Below are 17,516 nucleotides of genomic sequence, written 5' to 3'. Positions count from 1 at the left end.
GAACACACATTTTCAACAGGAAAGCCTTTTATATACATAATAGGTGGAGATATGTATGATTTCGGTAAACTCTGACAGCCCATTTTCCTTGCTTGTAAGACGATGTGGAGAAAAGAGAGGGCAGATATTAGATTTGGTACCGTATTTTTTAAAGCAGACAATTTAAAGGTAAGAAAAAAAGAATACACGTCGTGTTGTGGAAGCAGAAGATGTCTGCTGCCTTTGAACAGGCGCTTAGCGTCTGCTGTGAAATGAGAAGTCAGCTATAGTGTGCAGTACATAATCTGAAGCTGACCTCTGACATCCAACAGCAGTGGAAATCCCATTTCTAGCAATAACCTTCCAGCAACCTTAAAGTAAAAGCACACCTCTGGACACTGTTAGACTCTGGGATATTAACAAATACGTGTGATGTTCAGTGCATTTCAGGACTGATGTTGTGAGGAATTACTGTAATTTGTCATTTTGATGTACCCACTTTTCCCACAACCGGTTTCATCTTGATCATTTCCTATATTTTCTTGAGTTATTTGTGACATTTCAGGTGTCTGAAGTTGTTGTACTCTGAGTGGAATATTTCTGTGAGTGGAGAGAGGGAAAGTAATAGGTGAGTAAGAGGAAAACATGTTGGAAGGTCTGTTATAGGTTTATCGCCTTACTTGACATTTTTTACCTAATGAGCTTTGAGGATAAGCCTAGTGACTTTTTACATTTATAGACCTAAAATAACATTGGACTGGTCTTTATGTGCACTGTTGTTTATTTTGAGTAAATCCCACATCATCCTGCTGTCAAAAATACTCACTAGCGCAACAAATGTGTATTATTCCGCAGCTGAAAGTAGTCCCTGGCAAGCGCATTATGTACGCCTCTTTTTGAAGTCAAAAACTTCAGTACCAAGCTTTTTTGCGGGTTTTAAAGTATGAAATTATATATTTGTGAGCCTTTTCAAGAGCTTTTCACATTCATGATCAGGAGGTAGGGAAGTTTCTCCGTGCTCACCTTAAATCTGAGTTTAAAATGTGCAGATATGAGCATGAATCAACTACTCTAAACACTTTGTTCTTTAGTAGGAACCAAATGGGTGTGGTGCTGTGGAAGGTATTGAGAGATGGACCAACACTTGTCCTTTCATAGAATTTGCTGACAGTGAGAAAAATATATAATCTTGCAATTTTTTTGTGTCCTTTAATCTGTTCTTTGATACCAAATCACAACATTAGCTGAATAATTTTTATCTTCTGCTGTCTGTCAATCATGAAAATATAAAAAAAAAAACACTATTACCAAGCTGAATGGGTCCAGAAATGAAGAGTACATCACCAAAATAAAGTTTGTTAACAGTATTCAAATGTTTCTAGGTGGAATTTTCCTTCAAGGCCTGGTTGTTAAACACAGGCTGCCCTTTGTCATCTCTGCCCTCTACTGTTCAGGGCTTGCCACTCTAATTCTTCTTTATTTCACATGATCTGAAAGGGAAAAAACTGTCCAACCGAGCAGAGAAGTGTCCAATGTAACCTCGGCTTCCAATAAACACAGATAGGACTGACTCTGAATCTGTCAGTCACACCAAATCTTCCAATCCCGCCTCCTTCCTAAACTAGCTAGCGACAAAGAGAGGAGGCCGATTTTCCTTTTATAGGCCACGCACAATCTGCAGGGGATATGCCACTCTCAATAAATTGAGAGTGAATAGCTGCGCTGCCCATTTCATTAAAACTGAATACAGCTGAAAATACATCACAGGAGAGAGTGAATTATGCAGCAATGACTCTAACAATAGTGTGAGGAATATTTTCACCAGATTATATCTGAATTTGTCAATCTCAATTCTTTACCATGTGCTGCAAATAGACTCCCTTGTATATCAATGGATATGCTATGAATGTCACAACAGTAGAATACAGTGTAAGGTCACTCAGTACTGTACATAGCCACAGAATAATGTGTCTTATAATGTGTCTTCTCTATCCTCTAACCCTTTCTCACACAGGTCAAAGTGAGCATCTCTGAATCTGCTCTCTGATCATTAAATAGTCAAACTCTCAATCTATCAATCTGTTGGCCAAAACATAACCCAGTAGCAACAAGTGTGTAGTGTATGTATGTGTGTGTGTATGTGTGTGTGTGTGTTTGTGTGAATTTGTGAGAATGGTCATATGGCACAAAGACAAGGCATGATGTGTTAAATGAGGTGTAGCAGCAATGCATGTTTGTTGTAGCCTGGCCAGCCGCTGATTTAAACAGCACTGATCCCTCAGTCGAGGAAAAATCAAATCAACTACTTTTGACAAAGCTCTTTAGCGATATTACAACAGTGTAAACCATAGACTATATCATAAAAACTGCCAATGCTACACAGAGCACTTTGTCCTTCCGAAATGACGTGTAAATGTGAGAGTGAAAGAGAGAGGGAATGTCCCAAAACAATATCAAATCATCATAGAAGTCACAAGTGTTTGTCCTCATCACCACATCTGTGCAAAGATGCGTTTCCATCAGCCATCAGAAAGCATCTAGGTAGTACAAGTCAGCAGTGGAGGTGAAGATATTGCACACGCAGACTAAGGTCAACAGCTCCATCGAAATGGCACAGCGCAGGCGTCACACTGAAGAATAAAGTTGTTTTTTTTCTTTTCCACATAAATGAACACTGTAAAAAATTCAAAAACACGCCCCCTTGACGGCTTCTTTATTGCAGCACATTTCCCTTCTTATTTTTCCAAATATCTCTTTTTCAAACATCCACTTATTTAAAAAAAATGTTGCGAGTTTCCGTTCGTAGTTTGGAGCGATTTCGAGAGTGCATTTTGGCAGTAAGTTAAGTCTTGTTTGAGATCGGGCACGTTGACAGCCAGGAGAACAGATGGGTCAAACCGGACAGCCATGATTTTTGAGGACATTAAGAGTCTTGTGCTCATCCTGCCCCACCCTGCCTATTCCTCGCCGCCGGCACAGTCACGTGACCATCACATGCCGGAAGCACCCAGTCCCATGCTGGCGGTGTGGCTCATGCAGGGCAGTGTCTGAACTGTCTTGGGGAAGTCGTGGGTGAGGATTCGTCCGTTCTCTCCGCCGCTCCCGTTGCCACTCATCCTGGTCAGAGTGGAGCAGCGCATGGCGTCGTTGATGGATTGCTGGCAGAAAGAAGCAAAGAGATTACAGTTAGTCTGCACCCACAGACATGGATTATATCCTAATCTGAACAAGAAAAGTTAATGCAACAGTTAGAGCTAGCAGCGCACTTTAAAAGTTCTTTCAGCTTATACAGGAATAAAGATAAATCTGCAAAATGTTATGCATCTTCTCCAGTCTTTGTTATATAAACACATGCGCATAAGCAGCTGTTTTTGTCACTATCTGTATGTGGTGCTGGCACGCCAAGTGGTTCAGAAGCAGAATAAGCTGTTAGAGGTGCTGGTTTTCACTCTCTTTATCTAGGCCTGAGTGATATTCGCGGGTGGTAAACTTTGGCGCCGGCCGATGTGCATCAATGTCCTAATTTGTAACAGGAGGAGCAGAGCGAAGTGTGGGCAGTAAGAAGCAAGCTGAGGTTTCACTCATTGGTTTAATAGCTCCATTCTCAAGTCTAGCACAATAAAAGCCACCTGGCTTGAAAGGCGATCTAATGATGTGTGATGCATGTGTGTGTGTGTGTGTGTACGAGCACATGTGCTTCTTCTGTGTTTGCCCGCATCCCCTATTCTATAGTTGATTGAATTGGGCAAAGCAAGTGCAGATCTGGAGCAACCGGTGAGTGCTGCATGGGGATTGGAGAATTACACTGGCCCTAAATTGGAACAGCGTTGTTGTTTCTTTCAAGCCAAACAGCATAAAGGCACCGCTGGACTAATATCTCATCAGCATACTGATCAGGTGCCTCTTTGTAGGCTGATTAAAAAAATAAGAGATTCATGTAGTAGATCACGCCTTGTCTTGGCTCTGCTTTGCCTTTTTCTGCTGTTTACATGAAGAGTATATCAGCGTGGCCCCCGGGGGGCTTTGATGTTGGAAGAATGAATCAAAGGTTGTTTGTGCAAATTGATCCATGAAGCAGAAGACTAATAGGTAAAACATTGTAGCTGCTGGAGGAGAAACCTCACATCTCGCAGTCAAATACTAAGCAACAAGTCCTTACTTTAAGATTTCTGCAAATACAATAACTTGGGTTAGACTGGTCTGGGTTAAAGCAGTAATGGAACACATGTGAGCTGCGACGGGCCTGCCTTATGGTATACATATAAAGGATGTTCACCACAATGGGCCCTGCGTTGCGAGACATTCAGCAAAAAGAGAAGAAGGAGCAGGGGAGAGATGTGCTCACAGCGACAGAGGTAGATAGATGTACCACTGTGATTCAAATTGCCTTTACACCTGTGCTGCAGAGTTTCTTCATTTGTGAACATGTGCTATGAGAGTCTATTAATTGGATTTCACTAAAAAGGAACATTATTATAAGCCAAAATAATAAAAAAAACAAAAAACAAATTCTAGATTCTAAATTACTACCACAAAATGTAAATGATATGAATAAGACATTTTAGATTGATTTATAAGAGTTTGAAAGGTAGAAGCTTTTTTGGTGAGTGATTTTGGACTAACAATTCCATGATATACAGATCTAGATAAAAGCAATAATTCATGTTTGATTCAGAAGCATAAAAAATAAAATCTATAGATTAGAAAAAAAATCAGGCATAAGGGCAATTTAAAATCAAGTGATTCAAGACAACGGCAGGAGATCAGTAACATAGAGACTGAGCGAGGGAGCGGCAGAGGGAGAGAGAGGTACAGGAGAGCGTTTGCACTGCGGTGGAAGCCGTGAGAGGCCGTACTGTGATCACGGTTAGATGGGCGGGGGGGGGGGGGGGGGGGGGGTGAGGAGGCGGATGTCATCGTCATCATCATCACAATCATCATCATCATCATCATGGCTTGATCACAGCGTTTCCTACCCCGTGGCTGTGCTCTGCCCTTATATCTTAACAATGTTGTTGGCGTACAGGCCGTAGCTCTGCAGCTCTGTGTAGGGGGCGCTAGCACCACTGTCTAAGGCTGAGCAGTGAAAGGCCTGAGCGGCTGAGGCGGCAGCAGCTCGCGCGGTGGACACCTTCATTCGGCGCGACTCGGTCCTGGACTTGTAGCAGAACTCCACCAGTGCCACCAGCATGGCCAGGCCCAGGCCGCCGATCAGGATGTAAAAGACTCCCGCCACATTGCTGAGGCTCAGAGCGCTTGTCTTGTCCTAGAGGGGAGGTGGAGAGAGGGGGCAGAGCCATTTGGTGAGGAGTGATAGTGGAGCAGTGCAACAGAAAAAAAAGACTACACTGTAGGTTTACATACATATGATTCATAACTGAAGACAGACACACTGATTCACACACGTACTTAAAGGTATATTATGCAGGATTTGCCGGGCGGTGCTTGTGAGCAAAAAAGTTGGCCAGAGAGAGAAAGAGAGAAGCAGTGGTTGAGCAAGTTAGAGAGTGAATGAAGAGAAACGTATTTTCTGATTGCGTCGCAGCGGTTATTCTCTAAAGCACAAATTACCACACCTGCACCTTTGCACAACTCTGCAAGAAGGTGTCGTGCTGTCGGATTTCGTATGAGTGCCGAGTTGCATTCTGTCCGCTGTGGAGCAGAGGAAAGAGACGGAGATGGTGATGTAATCTGGTTGCTACGTTTACGAGTCCCACACTTGTGTGCTGTTATTGGCTGGGGGCTACACACCCACTGCCCAAAGACTGACGCCTAGAAGCATCCCGAACATGAAAATATTAACTACTTTTTTTTTTTAATAGTTTTTAAAAAACTATGTATATATATTTTTTGTTTTAGGAAAATCCTGCATAGTATTCTTTTAAAGACACACATTCGTTTCACAAATAAGAAGAAATCACATGTGCAAGGACTCAAATGCATTATAATAACGCGACACGCACACACACACGTGCACACACACACGCGCGCGCACACACACGCACACACACACACAAACCAATACAAACTTCTGCATCCACACACAAAGGGAAACACTAGTCATACATGTAAAGTACGAGACGAGGACAAGTCACAAACACAAAAACACACACACACACACACACACACACACACAAACAAACACAAACAAAATATGATCAATAAAAAACATGTGTTGAAAGCCTGTCTCACAAAGCAGGATTAATTGGTTAACTTTTTTTTGGGAGTCTCACAAAGACAGCTTGCGTTCAAACTGAGCTCCGTTGCCATGGTAATAAACAGCATAGACTGAGCCTTTAAGGAACCTTTTTTGACAGAGCCACCTCCTTTCTACTTAATTATCAGGAAAAGAAATGAGTTACCCTCTCAAGAGCACAGAGGAACATCTTTACAAACTGGTATGACTGCTTCCTGAGATGATTTATTCTATTATATCATCAATAATTTGCAGCTCAGCCAGTGTTCTTCACTGGGCTTCTTACAAAACAGCATGTTGGAAATATGAGGGTAGGACATTTAACAGCATTTAAAGGTATGTTAAGTCACCTGTCAGAAAGCTCTGTAGCACCCACAGTGGGGGGTAATAGGTAATAGGTTACAATATCCAACATGAGGAATGCTCACCCCAACTTCTTCACATTTTGCCTTTTATGTGCATTGTTAGATATTATATAATAAATCATTTGTAATAGCTGCATTCCTTTCTGGCAATAAAACACAGCTTGAAACTAACCAGCAAGCAGGTAGTTGTAAGTCATGAATAAGATATACAACTGCATTTTTTAGTAACTGGTTAAATGAGGATTCATATTCAATCACTGCAGAACAGGCTTCATAAATAGATGAAATATTTTGCAGCACAGCCAGTGTGCTATGGAATGCTTTCACTTTCTTATCATATGAATAAAAAGTCCTCTGATGGCTGTCTCACCACAAGCAGTAATCCTTCATTGACCTCCAACCTTTATCAAGCCTTTTCTATTTTCACCAATCTCCTGCAGTACTCCTCCCTACAACAGCAGAAGTAACATTTTCAGTTCCATTTTTTTCATATTTATGTATGAGGCGGACACATATCAGTAACCTATTTATTTCACATACCAGTTTAAGGCTAAAGCAGACATTTTATCATAATTTTTCTTTTTACTATGTATTTCCTTTTATACCGTATTGCTTTTATTGGGTATCTTTAACATAGTTTAACTTAAGCTTTAACCCAGCAGGGAACAACAGTTTCATCTTTTCTCATATAAATTCGACATTCTTTAACTGTCAGTGTAGCGTATGATTGGCTGCCTGCTTTAAATCGCAATTCTTCCATGTGCACATGCTCGCAGCTGTGTGGTTAAATCTTGGGTTGTAACAGAAACAGCTCTGTGAGACCACCTATCCAGAATCACCAGTGTTTAGTTTACTTTACTAACTTAAAGAGAGCTACAGTACATTAAACCTAATTTGTGAGACAGGCCTCAAATCTTTAAAAAACAAACAAACTGTTCATAACTTATTTATACATTTCTAAACATTTAAACAAGGTCTAGCTAAATATTTGAACTAATCATTCCATACACTTCTCAAAACTACATATTTGTGAGGGAAGAGGTACAGGTAAAGTGCTTAAACAACCCCACAACACATGCATTCATGCAACAACAACACAACTCTTTGGTTTGAAATAGCTTGATATTATAGGTCATTATTCTCTATCTCAATGGTGCCTACTTACATTTATGCCTATTTACATTCTGTAATGAAATGTAATCATTGAGAGTTAAATCAGTTGACCTAATAAGCTCTCATGGAACAATGGGATCTAATGAGGATGCTTCTCCCTGCACGTCCGTCTGGGGAAAACCTTTGTGCCACTTTAGGAGATGGATACCACATGAAAAGCTATAGTTCTGTAAGCTTGGCCATTTACATTTTATTACACCTCAATTTGCATTTCAGTGTGCTGTACGGTTAACTCAGGCTATCAGCACCAGTGATCTCTAGCCACTGCTGATATTCAGGCTTTCATTTTTAACTCAGAGGGCAAATTTTACATTTGAATACATTTAGTCTGTCTTTTGGCCAAATAATATGTAGATAAACCCTGCTGTACAGTATACTGTATATTGAAGAATTATGTGATCTGCATAAGGTTTTTTAGAGCAGGGCTTGTGTGTCAAAAAATGTGTTATAAAGGACTGAAAGTCTGCAGTCTTTTCCTCCAAATATGACGATACCTGATTATTTCAGAGACTAATTCCTCCTCTCAAACTCTCAAGCTCAAGTTATGTTTATCAAAACACCTAAAGCTGTATTTAAAAAGCTTCCTAGAGCTAGAAACGTCTTAGAATAAATGTTCTGTTTACATTTGCAATTAAAACCGAGCAAAGAAATAAGCTATTAATGAAGTATCTCAGCCCCTCACACAGCTAATACCTGTTTAAAGTGGGGAGTCAAGAGCTGTTTTACAGAGCAGGAGGTATCACATGGCAGGCTGCGAGTACCACAAACATATTAAAGGAATAGCTTGATATTTCGGAGAATAAGCCTATTTGCTGTGGGAGAATCATACCACTCTCTCATGCCTACACAGTAAACATGAAGCTACGCCAGTGAGTTCAGAGTGTGACTAAACTCACTAACATTCTATATTTTGTTTGTTTACTATGCACAACAACCAAGGTGTAAAAATGGCACGTTGTGGTTTTATGGTGGTTATGTGCCAGACTATTTCTTGGCCACTTTGGTTCTTTCCCAGCGCTTCAGTTTTTGTGCTGATGAGTTTTAGTTTCACAGCTACATAATTAACATACAGACATGAGAGGATTATCAATCGCAAATACGCATGTTTCCCCAAATGTCATTTTACAAAGTCAAGTTATGTTCTCAAACACTCATTAGAAAGTTCCTATAATCTATTTCCTATAGAGGGATTTAACATTTGACAGTTAGCTGCATTTAAATATATACTTTTGTGACTGTACTAAGATGTCCATGATTGAACAATGACAGTGTATTCTACTAAATCTCTCCCAAAATGGAACTCTTTCCTACATGTTTCATTATTTATATATTACTCTCAGACTGTTTGTGAATATTTTCCCTGGAGACTGCACCCTTCATTGCACATGGTTTGACACCCCTGCACCAAAGTATCAAACATATGAGCAGAGTAAAAGTAGAAAAACAGCTGTACTGACAGGATCAGAAGGCCATCTGACATTTCAAATGCATGTAGATGTACCTGAGCTGAGGAGAAAATGCCTCTCTGTCAGGGAGAACTACTTCTTGAAACAGTGGTTAGCTATAAATGCGTACAAGCACAGCGGCAGATTTGGTGGGATTTATGGTCGATCTAGCTTTGATCTAGCAGGGTTTGCATCCATACGTGCATTCATTCAGTGAGTGGGACATAATGTAAGGTTTTACGGCTCAAAACGTTTGAAGGGTTCAGCATGGTCCGATGGCCTGAAGTCATCATCTGCCTCGCTCATGCCCTCCTTTGTTTTCTTTTTGCTAGTGTTTTTGCTTGGGAGGGAGATCTATTCTAACAAATAGCTTTCAGAGTAATTCACACCGTATTTAATCTACTGTTCCAGTTCAAGTATATCATAACAGTTGATCTGTGTCTATGTGTATGTGTTTGTCTGTGTGTTTGTTTGGTTGTATGGTCTATTTTTAGTAGGATTTATACAACCTGGATGGTAACTGTATTCTCTATTACATTACTAACTAATCCACCACACATCACTTGTTTACACACTGGTTATGAAAATTAAATCGCTGACAACACAAGCTCATCAGTGGGGAAAAAAATAGACTCCAGAGTGTCACCAAAGTACTGGCCCAAATGTAAGACAATGTTTCTTGTGGAAGTTACATTTTCAACATCTTTTGGGACTGAATCACATTTTATGTATTCACAATGGCAGATGTTCTCTTATGTTACAAAGGGATCCTGTTAAGAGGGTGTTGTATTTATAACTTGTTGTTGCTGGAGGTGTTGGTTAGCTCCAAAAGTCTCCAAAAAGTTCTGTTTTCTGATGGATTATGTTAATATATTGTTTCCACATACAAATACAACATCTCCTGACATCTTTAGTGGAGAAATGGTCCATACAGAAGAAGCAAAAAGTAAATTCTCTACATTAGCAAAAAAATATGTTTACTAATGAGTAAACATATTTTTTCGCTGAAAATTGCATACAAAATATTTATCGAAATATCATGCTTATAGCTTAAAGCACTATATTATTACACTGAACCATATCAGATATTTTCAATTTTGATATATAATACCAATGTTATAGAACTTTCTTGGCAACTAGGTGCATGTCTGAAAGATATTGAAATTTAATTAAATTGCTAGTTTTACTATGTTGAAGCATTGATATTCCATAATTTGGAGTGGATCCACCCTGAACTGTATTTTATTAACTGAGTAATAAAATGTGGATGTTGGTTGACTATTTCGTTTTTTTTAATTAATTTACTGCATCTTCATTTTAATGTACAGATGAATTAAAGATGGTAAAAACAGTGTATACTTATCTATGGACAGGTGTTGCTAAATGGGAAGATCATATAATAAGATTTGTCTTATATTCAGGCCAATATGGTGGCACTGCCAGAGCCACATGAGGGTTATTGCTCAGTGTAAGAGAGGCTTAGGGCTGGACTTGGGACTGGTCTAGGATCAGTGCAGGGTTGTGCTGGGAGGTGCTGTGAGGTGACAGGATTGGGTTGGAGACTAACCTTTCTTCCGGAGTCCTTGCTGCCACACTCCCCTTTATCGTACCACCATTTGTTTTTCAGTTTGTCTAAGACGGCTTGCTCATTGAGTTTCAACACCGCTAGGTTTACTGGAATTCTTCCACCCATAAGAAAATAACATAAATAACATATTATACCATGTTATTTTATGTTATTAGTTCAGAAACACAGAGTAGCAAAATACATACACACGTTAATGCTTGAGCTTGCTTGCTTAAAGGTAAAAAAAACAAAAAAACAACTCATCACACACACGCGCACACACACTCACGTACATATACAGAATAAACATCATTAGAAACATCAGAGTCAAAGTGATATGCATTAATACTCCATCTATCTTGGTTGGCTTGCTCCCTAAGGCAGTAGATGTGTATTACTATATCACTTCGGGTAACCGGCACACTGCTTACACGCACTTATGCAACAGGGATGTCTCAATTGTATGTTTTGTAAAAAAGAAAAAGGTGTTAATGAGCAAATTTAACAACTAAAACTGAGCAGGTTCCAGCCACTAAATAAATGCATGCTGTCTGAAAAATATCCGTGAGCACAAGGGACCCAGTTGGTTTAATTACTAGACATTGATCAATTTTAAATTGGTGTTTGTTTTGTTTAAGCAAGGGAGATAATAGAAGATTTCCCCCCCTTTGTGGTTTTAAAAGTCAGCCGCCCTCGGGCCTGATGATCACAACCCTTGGCATTTCTCCCTTTGCTCATCTCCACACCACAGATGAGGTGTTGCTGGAGTGGCAACGCAGTGTGGATCTGCCGGTTACCCTTCCCTCCCTCGTCCCCCACACAAACCCCACCCACCACCCCTCCACCCCCACACACTCCCAGTGGTGGTGGGTGGGTTACCCGCAGGGTTTATCAAACTGGCTCTGACCTTGGAGTCCCCGCCCCCGCTGCCGCACTCTCCCTTGTCGTACCACCACTTGTTTTTCAATTTGTCCAAGAGGCCCTGCTCGTTCAGTTTTAACACTGCAAGGTTTACTGGGTTTCTTGAAAATAATATAAGATGATAGCCATTAGGAGACACTCTATGGGACAGATATAAAGAGATTGGTCGCATGGTGGTGGTGATTATGACAACATTGACTTACTGTTTGAAACTCCTGCATATAGCTACTGATATGAAGCAGGAGTACTTGGCTTTAGATGTACATGTCTGATATATGTAAGTTGTACATCTGCAATGGGCTGAAATGATGAGCGCCCATACAGTAGTAGAGTTAGGTTTTACCAAGCAGGGGCCTCAGAGGGAGGCAGAGCACACACTATAAATGGAGATGCCTTGGATGCAGAACTCTGTTTACAGATGGTAATTTCCTTTCAGCAGCACCAGCATACAGATTGCTATGGTAACTAACGTATCAATATTCCACCCATAACAGCATCATGGTGAATGGAAGCCCATGTTGATTAATTTATAACTATCAGCGGAGACAAATTCAGACACAGGCTTTGCGTGTTTTAACTGTCAGGTTCGCTGTCATTACAAGTTCATTTCTTAAACAAGCAGAAAGGAAACTGCGTGACCAACTATAGACAGAATCCTGAATGTGAAACTATAAGACACCATCTCATCTGAAGCATCTCCTCAATGGTTGCTCTCTCTCTCTGGTGAGTGTGCGTGTGTATTTCCTATAGCTGACTGGCTATGGACAAAGACTCTCTCCGTCCGCAAATCACAGAAAGGCAGAATCTTCAATCAGGATTTGCATGAGAGCAGTGAAGATTACAGCCTTTACCAGAAAGTCTCTCCTCTCAAATCAGTGTCAATTCTTCAGTTTTGTTTGGCGATATTCTGCCTTTCTCACCAGCGAAAACATGAGAGGGTCTTTATCCCAAGCCTTGAGTGCGTAACACAGCTGTAGGGAACACAGGTATCCTCAGAGCTGGTAAAACCTCTGAATTCTTTCTCAGCATAGTGGACTCAGACAGAAAGAAAGAAGTCAACGTGAGTGGACATGGATAGTCTGGAGACCTGCGGGTCATTGGTTAGTTTGGTCAGTTGGGTCAAGGTGAGTAGATGTCAGGGAGATTATGTAAAGTGGGATGGGGGTAAACAGTCAGGCAGGCATGTGGGTGGTTGGACATCATACATGTAAGAAATGAATCAGGGAGCATAGAATATATACAGAATATATCACAGAATGATCAGAAATGTTGCAGTTTGAAGGCAGGCAGGCAGTCAGTACATCCTGTAAAATGAAGAATTACGTCATTTGGCATCTTCAAAAGGCTTCTTTCAGTTATACCTGCACTGCAATATAAGTCTTATAATATGTACATATTTTAATATATCCAGTGATTTGTGCAAGTCAATGCACTGACAATGCATAGCAGGCTTAACTGAACTGAAGTCTTTGAATTCACTGGACATTCATTAATGTCTGATACCAGGTGATCTACTTCAACCATTAATATATTTGAATCATTCAAGTGTTCCATCCTTTAATACAACCCTTCCAATCATGAATGTTGATTATCTGTTAATGAAACTCGGTATCAGACATCTGGGAATGGTCAAAGTGGCAACCTGAGAATAGCATACATCACTCGGTCAGTAATTAATACAGAGAGAGAGAGGGATAATAGGGGCCATCCTCAGCTGTTCTACTCTGCATCCCATTGCTACATTGTAGGTCTGGGCCAATCTGACTATATGACATGTGAGCAGATTAATTTCACCACTTGTCTCATCACTAATACAGCTGAGACTTGTTGTATGAACTATAATTTGTGTAAATTTAAAAAAGGAGACCCCCGCTGAAGGAGTAGGAAACATTTCTAGTCTAGCGTGTTCTGACCTTTGGCTGTCAACCAAGGTGGAACCCCAAATGAATCCTTAGCGACTTGAATGAAACTTCTCCATATGGCTCCTTTCATTAAAATGAATGAGACCTATTAGAGACAGATTAAAAGCTTCAGATGCCACCAGCTTTTGCACTCTCTCTCTCTGTGGTTGCAAAAGAAATATGAACGGGAAGTTGGTTAAGGTGTTAATGTAATGTGAAATGACAGCTGCTGTTCTTGGACATCAGTGACAGAGGTGCATCCAGTATGAATTATCATTCATTACATCAATTACCACATGCGTAATGTGGCAATTATAAATTTGACTGCTGACTTTGCATTCAAGGTGTGAGCCCTGGCTTAAGTGGAAAAGTGGCATTATGGGATGCGGCCCTTTAAACTGTAATCCTGCTTCAAGGGCCCTGTTGGTTTGTGAGAGGCGCATTTACATTTGTATGTGTTTTTCTGTGTGTTTGAGGGGATGCTTCAGTTTCAAAGCACACCGAACAAAATAAACCACCACAAATGCTCATGAAGAAGGCTTAGAATGTAATTAGAGGGCAGCAGGAGAAATAGCTTGAGTAGCAAAGGTTGGAACATCTCACAGTCCTACTTTACACTTCCGCAAGTGCTCACAAGCTTAGGTTAATTGCATACATACATACATATGCAGGCACAAACTTTAACTAAAGGATGGACTTCTGTGGTGAAAATGGGCATGCTCAATTTGTAAATGTGACTGTGTGCAAACTACAAACACAAAAAAGTTTGATGGATAAAAAGAAATGGCAAGGCCTCATATGCCTGAACAACATACTGAATACTCATGTCATGTTATTATGATGAAAAAAAGCTTAAATAAATAAATGCATAAAGTTTCAAAGAAAATAGAAACTGGAAAATGTTCATGTATGTATGTTTTCATACATGATCAAACGCTGCAAACAGTGGGCTTGATGAACAAATCAACAGATGTCAGATGATGCTCATGCTCAAGCTCCAATAAAAGTGTTTGAAGGCTTTTATCCAGCTTTGCTGCAGTGCCAGCGGTTTACCTGAGAGGAGAGCCTTTGGGTGTGGCGATGCCATAACCTTTAGAGTCCAGGTTCCCTCCCACCTTCATAGTGTCGCAGGGTTTCCTCTGCTCTATGTACTCGTTCATCGTGGACTCCAGCAGGTAGGCGTACTTGCCCTTGGACTTCCTGACTCTCATTACACCCTCGTCTGTGGTCTTGACAAACACGGATGGGTCAGCCGCCTTCATGTAGGACCACATCTTCTCAAACACAGCGATCTTCGACCTCTGACAGACAGAATAGTAAATTCGAGAGAGAAGGAGACAATGTCAGTGTGAATGTTTTCTATCCGTCTTTATATTTTATGACGCCGTGTTAAGTATACATGTTTGAATCATGGTCTCTCACCCTGAAAAACTCTTTGGTGGAGCCAGCGTCCAGTGTTCCATAGGCAATCTCTGTTTGCTTGGCCAAATCCTCAGCACTCTCTATAGGAGACACCATCCTCTCCACTGTCAGGAAGGCGGCCAAGTTGGCAGTATAGGATGAGATGATGATGAGGGTGAAGAACCACCAAACGCCTCCGACAATGCGGCCTGACAGAGAGCTGAAAACAGAAGGACAGGAAAAGAACACACAAAAGACACACAGTATGTTTATATGCTCCTGTATATCTTCATGCCATGCATTTTGTTTCCATCTTTCATTTTCATCATGATTACAAAGGCAATCAGTCATCATATGTTAATGTGGTGTGTTGGAAAATAAATGCTTGAGGCATGCATTTGTTGTTCTTTCCTGGCCAATTTTCCGCACAATCAAAAAAAGCAATCTCGAAACCTTGCGATGTTCACACCATTCAAATGACCTACATTGCATCACTCTCCCTCTGCACTCACACACACTTGTCGTTCCACCAGGCTTGGAGAGCTTAGTCCAATGTGCTAAGGAAAGATAACCAGTTTTCACAAAGGCCCACTCAGCTTCCTGCCTGCCAAATTAATCTCACTTTAAGAAAGTTGCCAATATGTTTCATGGAACCACATGCATTAATTGATGGGGATTAATAGGCAGAGGGGAACACTTAACCACTGCTCTAATTGCACTTTCAAAAAAAAAAACCCAACAACAACAACAACAAAAAACAACAACTGGATAATTTGAGAGCAAAATCCCCCGAGTCAAATCTCCGTCTTTCCTCTCTACGCGGCTCTTCACCTCAAGAGAAGCCAACTTGAACAGCAACAGCAGAAATCATGTTGCGTTACATATCAGTCCCCGACAAGCGCGGAGGCACAGAGTGGCGGAGCTTACGCAATGAAAATGACACAAATCTGAAACAAAAAAGGCTTTCGTGATTCACCTTTGTGCCGTCAAGCCAAATGGAGTGTGAGCATGAAGGCGAGATTAAGTGGGGGGGGGGGGGGGGGAGAAGAAAAAAAAAGGGAGAAGCTAAAACATAATCATTTAAGATGCTTTTCAGATGACGGCTGGATGATGAAAGAGCAGCCAGAGAGCGAGCGGAGAGCAAACACAGAATGGATGCCAAGCCTTTGAAAATCAGTCGGGAGAATGTAGAGCTGCCTGCAGGGTGTGTGTATGTGTGTATGCGTACATGTGTGTGTGTGTATCAGGGGGTTGGGGGGGGGGGTATAGATTCATATTTTGACTTCTTCACTGATCACTGCTCAAATGGGTTTGGGTAAGGTTAAGCTTTTTATGCGCAGTGAGAAAAGCAACATGCTTTCCTAAATGTCTCACTGCATATTTAGTATCGCAGCAACAAGCAAGTGGTTGATTCTCTAGTGTAAGAACTCGACATTTTAGCTCTTTAATGTTACAGAACCAAAACATTTCACACACTGTCAATCACTTTTACTCATTTTATTGGCAACATTTTGGTCCTTGGAACTTTGTTAGGTGGATGAACAGCACCAGTGTCATACACATGTAAACAGCAGCAGCTCCTTGCATCTTTGAGAATTAAGGCTAATGAGCTATTGAGCGATTAAAGGCTATTGAGCTTGGTGAACAAGAATAGTATGTTTAGAAATGTCAGAAATGTACAGAGAAAAGATCAAAATAATGCATGTAATGTATGGAACAAAGATTAAATGGGTAAAAGGGTCGCCTCCACAAAAACTATGGTAATATTGGTGCGTTCCAGTTGTACTCGGAAGTCGGACTCTCAGAGTTCCTAGTCGGAAACGAGTGAGCATCGCATTAGAGTATAAAAACTCTGTAATAAGCACTCCAAGCCCTAGAGAAATAATTACTCCCAAACTTAGTGAGAAAACAAAAACAGAGCCAGAAACTAGGCCCATGCCCAGCACCAGTAATACAGTGCTCGACAAACCTAAAGTAGCAGCAGATTTAATTTAGCACTGCAACCCCAAAATTCAGTACTATAACCACAACAAGATTACCTTTAAAATCAATAAACACTGTTGTGAATTTAGGAACTAATAGCCAAACTACTTTGACAACAGCAGTTACGGTAATCAACTCAATTGCTCCAAGAACCATCGATAAAAGGATCAGGACCCCAACCAGTACAACTATTGCAGGACCAGTTATTCGTACCACTAATGTCCCGAGAGACTCTTAATTGGCTAATAGTAAATTCGTTCGGGTGTGACGTCATTCCCAGCTCTGACTTCAAACTTCCGAGGTAAATGGAACGCAGCATATATGACTGATAAGATGATAAATTGAGAAGATCCATCACACCAACAGCAACATCTCACCTGACATACAATCACATCATCACACTGACAGAGGGCTCACTGACATTTTTTGGGCTAGGGTTAGGTGATACTGTAGTAAGAGTTTGTAACTTATTAATATATACCTGAAAAATGTTTGAAGACAAAAACTTCATAAATAAAGCCAGTACAAAAAAATCAACAGTGTGTCTCTTTCACAAATGATATGATCTGACTCATCATAATACTT

The 17,516-nt window shown here is 40.7% G+C and overlaps 1 protein-coding gene across 4 annotated transcripts in view; it reads right to left on the bottom strand.

Annotated features, from left to right (window-relative positions):
• Positions 1-2,969: 2,969 nt before the first annotated feature.
• The window catches only part of gria1a (glutamate receptor, ionotropic, AMPA 1a), a 61,814-nt gene continuing 47,267 nt past the window's right edge, over positions 2,970-17,516 (bottom strand). For 2 of the 4 annotated variants that reach the window (XM_062425080.1, XM_062425082.1), the window contains 5 exons: positions 14,970-15,168; positions 14,601-14,848; positions 11,633-11,747; positions 5,111-5,245; positions 2,970-3,170 (listed from right to left, as the gene is read on the bottom strand). In XM_062425080.1, the coding sequence (XP_062281064.1) occupies positions 2,970-3,170; positions 5,111-5,245; positions 11,633-11,747; positions 14,601-14,848; positions 14,970-15,168 (898 nt within the window). Of the gene's footprint in view, positions 3,171-5,110; positions 5,246-10,725; positions 10,841-11,632; positions 11,748-14,600; positions 14,849-14,969; positions 15,169-17,516 lie in introns of all 4 variants that reach the window. The other 2 variants (XM_062425079.1, XM_062425081.1) reach the window with 2 other exon arrangements.

Source organism: Scomber scombrus, chromosome 9 (assembly GCF_963691925.1).
Source record: "Scomber scombrus chromosome 9, fScoSco1.1, whole genome shotgun sequence".
Taxonomy (NCBI): domain Eukaryota; kingdom Metazoa; phylum Chordata; class Actinopteri; order Scombriformes; family Scombridae; genus Scomber; species Scomber scombrus.
The sequence above is the reverse complement of the archived record's forward strand: the minus strand, read 5'-3'. Positions and strand labels throughout refer to the sequence as shown.